At 40.6% G+C, this 13,197-nt stretch overlaps 1 protein-coding gene across 1 annotated transcript; it reads left to right on the top strand.

Moving 5' to 3' along the window:
* Positions 1-226: 226 nt before the first annotated feature.
* LOC311112463 (uncharacterized protein) lies at positions 227-2,111 on the top strand (the record flags this gene model as incomplete). Its single annotated transcript, XM_084155602.1, has 10 exons — positions 227-238; positions 404-419; positions 647-730; positions 895-990; positions 1,078-1,122; positions 1,245-1,271; positions 1,417-1,437; positions 1,593-1,646; positions 1,765-1,791; positions 1,925-2,111. 10 exons carry the CDS (start codon positions 227-229, stop codon positions 1,966-1,968), a joined length of 426 nt encoding a protein of 141 aa, XP_084011728.1. The 3' UTR covers positions 1,969-2,111.
* Between the last annotated feature and the right edge of the window lie 11,086 nt (positions 2,112-13,197).

Consider the following 13,197-nt stretch of genomic DNA (forward strand, 5'->3'; position numbering starts at 1 on the left):
GATCCTATGGAGAAGAGAAGGGCCACAGTCTGGTTTCAGTTGTTAGGTTGTAATTTGAAATACTTGCTACACCAGAAGTTAATGGTTATATGTAGGAGGAATGTGTATGGTGTGGTCAATGGAGTTTGGATATGAGCCAGGGGCTTGGAATGTTACTAAGTAAGGGAAAAGGCAATCACATGGTTGCGGTCACTGATAAGGGTGGATAGCTGTGGATTAGTGAGGAATGGGGGCCGAGGTCAGGTCACATGAAAGGAGAAGGAACAGTTTATTACCCATATCACTTAACTTCCTGTGTAGCAACAGAGATGTATTGGCTGTCCAGATGTGTAAGGAGGATACTCAGCATAGGAGGAAGGTTTAAATACCTGTGATTGTGTAAATATGTCTTTGTCTGATGCAGCTGTGTGACCCTGTGGGTGAATAAACTTGGTTTGAGCTTTACTAGTCGTCAGTGAGTTTCACTCTGTTTATTTAGAACTTAACAGTGAAAATCAAAACCATCCTCTCTCTCTCTTTCTATCTATCTCTGTCTCTCTCTCTCTCTTTCTCTGTCTATCTCTCTCTCTCTTTCTGTCTCTCTTAGCTGAATTAGATTCTCAGGGCTTGGTGAGTGTAAGTAGTTGGCTGCTGTATTCTCTCTCAGACTCAGATTGGCTCTCCTGTACAGTCTCTCTGTCTGAGGAGAAGAAGCGCGAGAGCAGAATCCTGCCACAGATATGCCAGCCTGGTGAGTGAGTGTCCTACAAACAGCATTCACCCATTCAGATCCCACTTACTTCCCATCCCACATACTCTGCTGTAAGAGGAATGTGAACATGCTGAAGATGTGTCTCTATCTTTCTATCTTATGAGTGCTTGGGTGAATTTGTGAATTTGATTTTCTGTGTGCAGGACCCTGGAGAGAAGCATTTATTGCATATTTGGTCCTGTCTCTGCTCCTCCTCTCGGCTCTTGCATCTGTGGTCATCATGCTGGGCAAACAAAGAAGTATATACTGTAACTTGTTACTATCACTATTTATTACTAACCTTTTATCTAAGAAAGCATTTCAACAATCATTATTTTTTATTTTAGATTCCCTGGCACGGTTGTCATCACAAAAAAGCAAAGGCAGTCCAGGTAATGTACATTGTTATATGATCTGTGTGACATACAATAAATAGAAATATGATGTGTATCTAATGAGATATCAGATATGTTGTATCATAAAATATGATGCGTGGTCTTTCTCTGCATTTCAGCAGAAACTGAGCTTGAGCAGAGGCCAGGTAACATTTTCATTCTAACTCCATTTTATTTGGGTGATATAACAGATACTGTACATTTGACTAAGTCAAATGTTTGTGCAAATACACACATATCGCAAGTAAATATCACACTTTTACACTGCCTTCCACCTTCCCCATTCAACAGAGACAAGACACCTTATTGAAGGTAATCAATGAATAGTCATGATTATGATGTATAACATTCCTAAGTTTGATAACCATGCTTCATATCCAAAAGTCTGTCTTGAGTCACTAATATTTGTATACATTTCCATAAAATTATTTTATGGTATTTTATGTTTATGGTATTTGTGCTCGTAGAGGCAGGACACATTCATGAGAAACAAGCTGTTGAAGAAGGAATTAATCTAAAAGGTAAAGTTAATAACCTAAAGTTTAGTAAATTTAACTTGAGTCTAATATTCATAGTAATGTGAATCTAAATTATATAATCTCAGTGTTTTCCATTGACTTCATATTTGCTTTTCTGCAGATTGGCTCCAGGTGAAAGGATTCAAAAGTAGGATATTCTTTGTGGACAAAATTACTAGATGTTTATTAGATGATAACTATTATTGTATGGGCCTATATTGTAAGACTTATCCATGTCAACATTGTGTCTGAATTAATGAAATCATATTCTCTTCCCTCAGAGAACGTCACTATGGATGCCCAGACTGCTCACCAGTGCTTTTAATGTGAGTGATGAAGGAAAAAAGGCTCAGTACAGCACAGGAGAAGCTAACAATTCCTCAAACAAGCATCCCCATGTGTTGGGTAAAGAGCGTTTAATCTCTGGACAGCACTACTGGGAAGTGAAGATGGGGGATAATTGTACAGAAAAGCTGTCACGGTATATCGGTGTGGCCAGAGAAAATGCTCCGAGAAAATCTACCATTCCTTTAACTCCTCAGTATGGTTTCTGGATTTTATTTTATGAAAAAGGAAGAGGTTTCCATGTAAAAACAACTAACCCGCCAAAACAAATAACTGTGTTTCTAGACAGTGACAGACAAACTTTGTCTTTTTATAATGTTGAGACAAAGTCACATCTCTACACGTTTAGTGATGTGGTATCAAACTGCTTTCTCCCTGTGTTCAGCCCTGGAAAAAGTAAACATGTTATGATAATATGTTGAATAAATACTAAGACATGAAGGTTAAAACACGACAAAGGAGGCATACTGTAGACAATGTATTTTAAATTAGGCCAACACTACAACTACGGTATGTTTAATATGAGGCAGCTGTAGGAACACATGGCTAGGGTATCATTTTGACTGAAATGTTATTCAGGGATGCTCAGTTCAACACACACACACACACACACACACACACACACACACACATACATACAGTGACTTCGGAAAGTATTCAGACCCCTTTACTTTTTCCACATTTTGTTACTTTACAGCCTTATTCTAAAATGGATTTAAAAAATAATAATCCTCAGCAATCTACACACAGTACCCCATAATGACAAAGCGAAAACAGGTTTTTAGAAATGTTTGCAAATGTATTAAAAACTAAAAACAGAAATACCTTATTTACATAAGTAATCAGACCACTTGCTATGAGATTCGAAATTGAGCTCAGCTGTATCCTGTTTCCATTGATCATCCTTGAGATGTTTCTACAACTTGATTGGAGTCCACCTGTGGTAAATTCAATTGATTGGACATGATTTAGAAAAGGCACACACCTGTCTATATAAGGTCCCACAGTTGACAGTGCATGTCAGAGCAAAAACAAAGCAATAAGGTCGAAGGAATTGTATGTAGAGCGCCGAGTCAGGATTGTGTTGAGGCACAGATCAGGGGAAGGGTACTAAAACATTTCTGCAGCATTGAAGGTCCCCAAGAACACAGTGGCCTCCATCATTCTTAAATGGAAGAAGTTTGGAACCACCTAGACACTTCCTAGAGCTGGTCCCCCAGTTAAAACCAAGCAATCGGGGGAGAAGGGCCTTGGTCAGGGAGGTGACCAAGAACCCAATGGTCACTCTGACAGAGCTCTAGAGTTCCTCTGTGGAGATTGGAGAACCTTCCAGAAAGACAACCATCTCTGCAGCACTTCACCAATCAGGCCTTTATGGCAGAGTGGCCAGATGGAAGCCACTCCTCATTAAATGGCACATGACAGCCCGCTTGGAGTTTGCCAAAAGGCACCTAAAGACTCTCAGACCATGAGAAACAAGATTCTCTGGTCTGATGAAACCAAGATTTAGCTCTTAGGCCTAAATGGGGTATCATTTTGACTTAAATGTTATTCAGGGATGCTCAGTTCAACACACACACACACACACACTACCAGTCAAACGTTTGGACACACCTACTCAGGGTTTTTCTTTATTTTCACTAATTTTTACATTGTACAATAATAGTGAAGGCATCAACACTATGAAATAACACATATGGAATCATGTAGTATCCAAAAAAGTGTTAAACAAATCAAAATATATTTTATATTTGAGATTCTTCAAATAGGCACCCTTTGCCTTGATGACAGCTTTGCACACTCTTGGCATTCTCTCAACCAACTTCATGAGATTGTCACCTGGAATGCATATAAATTAAAAGGTTTGCCTTGTTAAAAGTTAATTTGTGGAAATTCTTTCCTTCTTTATGCGTTTGAGCCAATCAGTTGTGTTGTGACAAGGTAGTGGGGGTATACAGAAGATAGCCCTATTTGGTAAATTACCAAGTCAATATTATGGTAAGAACAGCTCAAATAAGCAAAGAGAAACAACAGTCGATCATTACTTGAAGACATGAAGGTCAGTCAATATGGAACATTTCAAGAACTTTGAAAGTTTCTTCAAATGCAGTCGCAAAAACCATCAAGCGCTATGATGGAACTGGCTCTCATGAGGACCGCCACAGGAATGGAAGACCCAGAGTTACCTCTGCTGCAGAGGATAAGTTCATTAGAGTTACCAGCCTCAGAAATTGCAGCCCAAATAAATGCTTCACAGAGTTCAAGTAACAGACACATCTCAACATCAACTGTTCAGAGGAGACTGTGTGAATCATGCCTTCACGGTCAAATTGCTGCAAAGAAACCACTGTGTTATTTCATAGTTTTGATGTCTTCACTATTGTTCTACAATGTAAAAAATAATAAAAATAAAGAAAAACCCTTGAATGAGTAGGTGTGTCCAAATTTTTGACTGGTACTGTACATACAGTGCCTTCGGAAAGTAGTCAGACCCCTTGTCTTTTTCCACATTTTGTTACGATAATATCCTTATTCTAAAATTGATTAAATAGTTTTTTTTTCCTTCATCGATTTACGCACAATAAACATGCCTAGTGACAAAGCAAAAAATTTGAGGAAATGTACAGTGGGGAAAAAAGTATTTAGTCAGCAACCAATTGTGCAAGTTCTCCCACTTAAAAAGATGAGAGAGGCCTGTAATTTTCATCATAGGTACACGTCAACTATGACAGACAAAATTAGATTTTTTCTCTCCAGAAAATCACATTGTAGGATTTTTAATGAATTTATTTGCAAAATATGGTGGAAAATAAGTATTTGGTCAATAACAAAAGTTTCTCAATACTTTGTTATATACCCTTTGTTGACAATGACACAGGTCAAACGTTTTCTGTAAGTCTTCACAAGGTTTTCACACACTGTTTCTGGTATTTTGGCCCATTCCTCCATGCAGATCTCCTCTAGAGCAGTGATGTTTTGGGGCTGTCGCTGGGCAACACAGACTTTCAACTCCCTCCAAAGATTTTCTATGGGGTTGAGATCTGGAGACTGGCTAGGCCACTCCAGGACCTTGAAATGCTTCTTACGAAGCCACTCCTTCGTTGCCCGGGCGGTGTGTTTGGGATCATTGTCATGCTGAAAGACCCAGCCACGTTTCATCTTCAATGCCCTTGCTGATGGAAGGAGGTTTTCACTCAAAATCTCACGATACATGGCCCCATTCATTCTTTCCTTTACACGGATCAGTCGTCCTGGTCCCTTTGCAGAAAAACAGCCCCAAAGCATGATGTTTCCACACCCATGCTTCACAGTAGGTATGGTGTTCTTTGGATGCAACTCAGCATTCTTTGTCCTCCAAACACGACGAGTTGAGTTTTTACCAAAAAGTTATATTTTGGTTTCATCTGACCAAATGACATTCTCCCAATCCTCTTCTGGATCATCCAAATGCACTCTAGCAAAATTCAGACGGGCCTGGATTTCTTCAAACCAAGCTGCTTACCTTTTGCAGATTCAGTCTTCCCAGCCTGGTGCAGGTCTACAATTTTGTTTCTGGTGTCCTTTGACAGCTCTTTGGTCTTGGCCATAGTGGAGTTTCGAGTGTGACTGTTTGAGGTTGTGGATAGGTGTCTTTTATACTGATAACAAGTTCAAACAGGTGCCATTAATACAGGTAACGAGTGGAGGACAGAGGAGCCTCTTAAAGAAGAAGTTACAGGTCTGTGAGAGCCAGAAATCTTGCTTGTTTGTAGGTGGCCAAATACTTATTTTCCACCATAGTTTGCAAATAAATTCATAAAAAATCCTACAATGTGATTTTCTGGATTTATTTTCCTCAATTTGTCTGTCATAGTTGACGTGTACCTATGATGAAAATTACAGGCCTATCTCATCTTTTTAAGTTGGAGAACTTGCACAATTGGTGGCTGACTAAATACTTTTTTCCCCCACTGTATAATAAAACATAACTGAAATATAACATTTACATAAGTATTCAGACCCTTTACTCAGTACTTTGTTGAAGCACCTTTGGAAGCGATTACAGCATCGAGTCTTCTTGGGTATGACGCTACAAGCTTGGCACACCTGTATTTTGGGACTTTCTCCCATTCTTCTCTACAGATCCTCTCAAGCTCTGTCAGGTTGGATGGAGAGCGTCGCTCCCGATCCTGACTATTCTCCCAGTCAGTCCCTGCCACTGAAAAACATCCCCACAGCATGATGCTGCCACCACCATGCTTCACCGTAGGGATGGTGCCAGGTTTCCTCCAGACGTGACGCTTTGCATTCACGCCAAATAGTTCAATCTTGGTTTCATCAGAATAGAGAGTCATGTTTCTCATGGTCAGAGTCCTTTATCGCGCTGTCATGTGCCTTTTAATGAGGAGTGGCTTCCGTCTGGCCACTCTACCATAAAGGCCTGATTGTTGGAGTGCTGCAGAGACTGTTGTCCTTCTGGAAGATTTTCCCATCTCCACAGAGGAACTTTGGAATTCTGTCAGAGTGACCATCGGGTTCTTGGTCACCTCCCCGACCAAGGCCCTTCTCCCCCGATTGCTCAGTTTGTCTGGGTGGCCAGCTCTAGGAAGAGTCTTGGTGGTTCCAAACTTCTTCCATTTAAGAATGATGGATGCCTCTGTGTTCTTGGGGACCTTCAATGCTGCAGAAATGTTTTAGTACCCTTCCCCAGATCTGTGCCTCGACACAATCCTGTCTCGGAGCTCTACGGACAATTCCTTCGACCTCATGGCTTTGTTTATGCTCTGACATGCACTGTCAACTGTGGGACCTTATATAGACAGGTGTGTGCCTTTTCTAAATCATGTCCAATCAATTGAATTTACCACAGGTGGGCTCCAATCAAGTTGAAGAAACATCTAAAAGATGATCAATGGAAACAGGATGCACCTGAGCTCATTTTCAAGTCTCATAGCAAAGGGTCTGAATACTTAAGTAAATAAGGTATTTCTGTTTTCCATTTGCAAAAATGTCTAAAAACCTGTTTTCGCTTCGTCTTTATGGGGTATTGTGTGTAGATTGATGAGGAAAAAATATTATTGAATCCATTTTAGAATAAGGCTGTAACATAACAAAATGTGGAAAAAGGGAAGCGGCCTGAATGCTTCCCGAATGCACTGTATGTTGCACTTGAATGGGAAATGATCACTACCTATTATGGATTCTATCTTCACATCCCACTCACATAATGTATACCAGCAATGGAGGAATACACCAATGTAAGATCTGAACATGACAATGTACCTCTAGTCACATTTACCCCGACCATCATTTATACAAACTAGTCCCCTCCACTCCATAAAATCTTCAACAACTAAACCATTGACATCTGTGGTATTGCTGCCCCACAAGCTGTTATGCACATTGAAATCTCCACACCGTATCTTCTTCTCACCTTTACTGGATTTCACAGATATATCTAATTCAGATACAGAGATGGGTTTACAAGGATCATAGTAATTAACCAATGTGATATTACCCCCTTCTCTACAAATCTCTAGTGCCACACATTCATGTTCTTTGAAACCATGAATTGCTCTATGTGCTACACCTTCTTTGATAAATGTAGCACACACACCACCCGAACCCTCTATTCTATCACTTCTCACAGAGATAAAACCAGGAATAATATAATCCAATTGAGGTTCAAGCCATGTTTCTTGTATACACACCACGTCTGGTAAAACATCTAAATAATGTATAAACTTCTTAAATTCTTGCCCATTGGCTATCAAACTCCTAGCATTCCATTGAACAATAAGGAACACCATAATACTATTTATTATCCTGATCATCATTAGAATTTTGGTTCAGCATCCAATGTATAATTTCTACCGTAACTTCAGAAATCCCCAGAATGTCTTTGGCTGCCTTCACTACTTATTTTATTTGTGCAGTCCTGCTCTTATGTGGAGCAATCATATTGATTGCCCTACACATGAAGCCCAAGAAGTCTACACGACCTACTACCATGGTTTTCTCTGTAATCGAGCATTTATGCTCGCATATCACATTAACAATGGGCTGAGGTTCCGCTGGCATCCTCGAAGCGGCCACTATCTGCCAATATGTTGTATCATGAGTATTTTGAACACTAGGTTTGTTATTCACTTTCTGAACAGCCTCAGCATAGGATACATTGTTTGTAGTTTTGTACCTCTCCGCTTGGCTTTCTGTTGTACTTCACATCCTCCATATGCTGCACTATGTTCTCCGTCACAGTTACAACATTTAACTTTAGCATCAGGCCCACATTTCCCATACTCGTGATCCCCACCACACTTTGCACATCTCATTTTACATAGCAACATGCCCCATCCGCTGACAATTAAAGCACCGAAATGGAGGCGGCACATACTCTCTAACCGGATAACTGAGTGATCCTAGCTGCACCCTATTGGGCAGATTCCCCTCAAATCGTAACAATACAGTTGTAGTGTAACAATACAGTTGTAGTGTCCACTCCACTGTTACTCTTCTTGCTTTTCATCCTTTTCGAGTCAATAACTTTTCCTCCTTTAAGGGAAGCCTTCACTTCTTCCATTGTAATTTCCAATGGCATCGCAGGAATTACTCCTCTCAGTTTAGACATAGCACCGTGAATGTGACATTTCACCCGACCCCCATTTAGTGAGTTTAATTTCAATACTTTTTCCTGCTGAATTGTACTATTTGCAAAGATCAGGACCTTCCCATAATCCATCGGTTTGGCATCTTTAATCACCCCAATCTCTTCCCTAATTGCTTTTGTCAAACGCAAAGGATGGAAGTACTTACTTGCTGGTTCTGGAAACACTAACATAACTTTAGAACTTTCTACTCCAACCTCTTTGTCTAGAGGTCCTGCACTTTACAGGTCTACTCTCAACACTACACATTGTTTCTCCAGCAGTATTCATCCCTCCATCACCCTCATTGCGATTTCTCTTACTCCTGTTCCTCCTATTTGCAACAGGTGTAACTAGCTGATCATCACTGTTTTTATCATCATTATCAATATCAATATCAATTACCCTAATGCTACCATATGAACTATCCGCCATGCCGACCCTAGTCACAGTGCAGTTGTGCCAAATCCGCCAAAAAACAAAGATACAGCTTGTTCGCACTTTCCATTGATCAAAGTCGCTCAACCCTAGGCGCTCATCGGTCGATGTTGTCGCAACCCTCTTTTGCTCAGCTGATGCTGGCTATGTAATAGGGAATTAAATGGGAAGCGCAACGTCGGCAGCAGAAGCACTGAGACGGTTCATACAAATTCAGGGCCGTCACAATTTGCCCAATTCCAAATCAACCCCTAGGCTAGCCCCTATCCCTATGTACTCTTGGAGATTTGAGCGGTTTCTAGGTCCCCCTTGCTCTCTGGTAGGTGAGCGCTCCGCAAGTTGATAGACTGTACAGGTGCTTGGGTTACATTTGTGATTGGGTATCAATGAGTGAGCTCTTCCATGTGGAATTCCTCAGGTACACTCTTAGAAAAAAGGGTTCCAAAAGGGTTCTTCAGCTGTCCCCATAGGAGAATCCTTTCTGGTTCCAGGTAGACCCCTTTTTGGTTCCAGGTAGAACTATTTTGGGTTCCATGTAAAACCATCTGTGTAAAGGGTTCTACCTGGAACCAAAAGGGTTCTACTTGGGAGCAAAACAGGTTATTCAAAGTGTTCTCCTATGGGCACAGTGGAAGAACCCTTGTAGGTTCTAGATCAGGGGTGTCAAACGTATGGCCCGCGGGCCGGATCAGGCCCGCAAACGGGTTTAATCCGGCCCGCGAGATGATTTATTTTTATTTTTATTTTTTTCTAAGTATAAAAATGTTCTGCAATTTTTCAATAAAATAAACTGCTGTTCCAATTGCGTCCACTGGATGGCGCAATAGCAATTGTGTTAAGCAAGCAAACTGTTTATACCGGGGCAGAGCAAGTAGGTCAAGCACGTGCAGCCAATGAGCTACTTTGTTTTGCCCGCGATATTTATTACGGCTTCTACTTTTAACATTATGTGCTTTGGCACCCTCATTGCCCCAATATGTCTCTGTCAAAAAAGAGAAAAGTGGACGCAGAGTGCAGAGTGTTGCAAGAAAAATGGTCATCCTATTTAATCACGGAATTGAATGGGAAAGCTGTATGTTTGGTGTGTTCAGAGCATGTTGCAGTGCTGAAAGAATATAACCTTCGTCGCCACTATGTGAGTCTTCATGCCGACAAATATGACAACTTTCAAGGACAGCGGAGATGAGAGAAGGTGAATGAACTGTTGGCGGGTCTGAAGAAACAGCACTCTGTGTTTACTCACAGCCGAGACATCAGTGACGCTGCAGTGAAAGCTAGCTACCTCATTGCTAATGAAATCGCAGTGGCTTCAAAACCATTTAGTGAGGGTGAATTTGTAAAAACATGCATGATGAAGGCAGCGGAGATTGTGTGCCCTGAAAAGCGGCAGGCTTTTGCAAATATCAGCCTGACAAGAAACACAGTTGCAGACAGGATTTCAGATCTTTCAGTGGATTTGGACAGCCAGTTGAAGCAAAAAGTAAAGTCATTTATTGCGTTTTCGGTTGCAACTGATGAAAGCACGGACATTACAGATGTTGCACAACTGGCCATTTTTTCATCCGCGGAGTTGATGACACATTGACCGTCACCGAGGAGTTCGTGGAGTTGGTGCCGATGACAGATACAACGACAGCAGCTGATATTTTTACCGCACTCGTCGGCGCGCTGGACAGAGTCGGAGTGGACTGGTCCCGCGCTGTCAGCCTGGCTACAGATGGTGCGCCCTCAATTAAAGTCATTAAAGATGGATAACGTCATGAAGGTGGTCATCCAAACTGTTAATTTCATCCGATCCAGAAGCCTGAATCACCGTCAGTTTGACAGCCTTCTCAGAGAGAAAGACCACATCTATGGCCTGCCATACCACACTGAGGTAAGATGGTTAAGCCGAGGTGCTGTGCTGCGGCGTTTCTTTGATTTACGAGAAGAAATTGAACAGTTCATGGAAGAAAAGGGCAAACCAGTGTTAGAATTTCATTCCGCAGAATGGATGCCGGACCTTGCATTTATGGTGGATGTTACAGAGCACCTGAATAACTTGAACAAACAGCTGCAAGGGCGCAACAAAGTTGTCACGCAGTATTATGACAGCATACGTTCTTTCAAGTTGAAGCTGTCATTGTGGGAGACGCAACTTGCCGGTGGTGATGCAGCTCACTTCCCCTGTCTGAAAAATGTGTGCGCGACCCAACATGTGGCAGACATGAAGCGGTTCAAAGATAAAATAACGGGACTGTTACGGGAGTTTGAGCAACGCTTTCAGATTTATGTTTATATGTTTTTATGATGATGTGCTATTGTTTTTAATTGTTTTTATTTTATTTGTATATTTAACCTATTCTTGACTCTGTGGTTCTTGCACTTGTTTGGGGAACAGGATTTCATTATTTTTATCTACATTTCTGCCTGAGAAATGACACCCTGATATAGTTCTGTGATCTGTGATATACTTCTGTGAATCACTGAGGCATTGTGTGTTTGTGTGTTCTTTGTCCTCAGAACTTTCAAATAACTTGAGGTGTTTTATGATTAATAGTGATGTTGTGCTTTTGGACACTGTCCTCAGGCTCCAGCTTTATGTTTATATGTTTTTATGTTGATGTGCTATTGTTTTTAATTGTTTTTATTTTATTTGTATATTTAACCTATTCTTGACTCTGTGGTTCTTGCACTTGTTTGGGGAACAGGATTTCATTATTTTTATCTACATTTCTGCCTGAGAAATGACACCCTGATATAGTTCTGTGATCTGTGATATACTTCTGTGAATCACTGAGGCATTGTGTGTTTGTGTGTTCTTTGTCCTCAGAACTTTCAAATAACTTGAGGTGTTTTATGATTAATAGTGATGTTGTGCTTTTGGACACTGTCCTCAGGCTCCAGCTTTATGTTTATATGTTTTTATGTTGATGTGCTATTGTTTTTAATTTATTTTATTTTATTTGTATATTTAACCTATTCTTGACTCTGTGGTTCTTGCACTTGTTTGGGGAACAGGATTTCATTATTTGTATCTACATTTCTGCCTGAGAAATGACACCCTGATATAGTTCTGTGATCTGTGAAACAGTTCTGTTAATCACTGAGGCATTGTGTGTTTGTGTGTTATTTTTCTTTAGAATTTTCAAATAAACTTGACGTGTTTTATGATTAATAGTGATGTTGTGCTTGTACTATTTTGGACACACTGTCCTCAGGCTCCAGCTTTATGTTGTATGTTGATCGTATTAAAACAAAGAAAACAATCTGAAGTTGTTGTTTTTAAGTTATATATACCATGATTTTTCCGGTCCGGCCCACTTGGGAATAGATTTTCCTCCATGTGGCCCCTGAGCTAAAATGAGTTTGACACCCCTGATCTACATGATGATTGACATGTCCACACATGTAACCACAGGGGAAATGAATCAATGGTGTGTGCCCCATCAAATAATCCCTATACCTGATTTTTTTTCCTTACACTCAAACTCTGAACACCAAAGAGATTATGAAAAAAAATACATACCAGTGCAGAACCCTATGTAGATCATCTACTGTCTGAACCGAAACGTCAATCACACAATAAACCAAATGTTTGTTCTATTATGCCACATCAAGGTCCCTCTTCCACATGTTTGCCAAATACAAATTCAGAAATTGTCCATCGTGACCTAACAAATAAATGTAATCCAACTACATTTAAAGGTGTGTGTGTGTTCGCGTTCGTGTGAGAGTGATCTGTGAGAGAGTGATACTAGGTCTGTCAGTTTAGTTGTAAAAAATTATAGAGTTTTCAGGCTATCACTGTCCAAGGCCACACCAGCTGATTTGCTACATGGTTGACTTGCAAGTGGCCACGCTGCATCAGTAACATTGGACAAAATATAGAAGAGAACAAAGAACAGTGACAAAGTTGTATTTTTGGTAGGAACATTACAGATTTGATGGCTTTCCAGGTCGTCTTTTTCACGGTCACGCTATCAGATCTCACAACGCCTGGAGAAGTGTTTAAAATCTCCGGAAACACATCAATATGATATAGCAGTCTTCTGAGATGCGTAGTGACGACCTGGAACGTCACCTTTTGTCAATCAATAACCAATGTAGGCTCTGCAAGAGAAGGGAAAGTGAAACTACAATTCAATATTAAGGAAGGGAGTAGA

The sequence above is a fragment of the Coregonus lavaretus genome (assembly GCF_964263955.1).
Source record: "Coregonus lavaretus genome assembly, chromosome: 38".
In the NCBI taxonomy this organism is placed as follows: Eukaryota; Metazoa; Chordata; class Actinopteri; order Salmoniformes; family Salmonidae; genus Coregonus; species Coregonus lavaretus.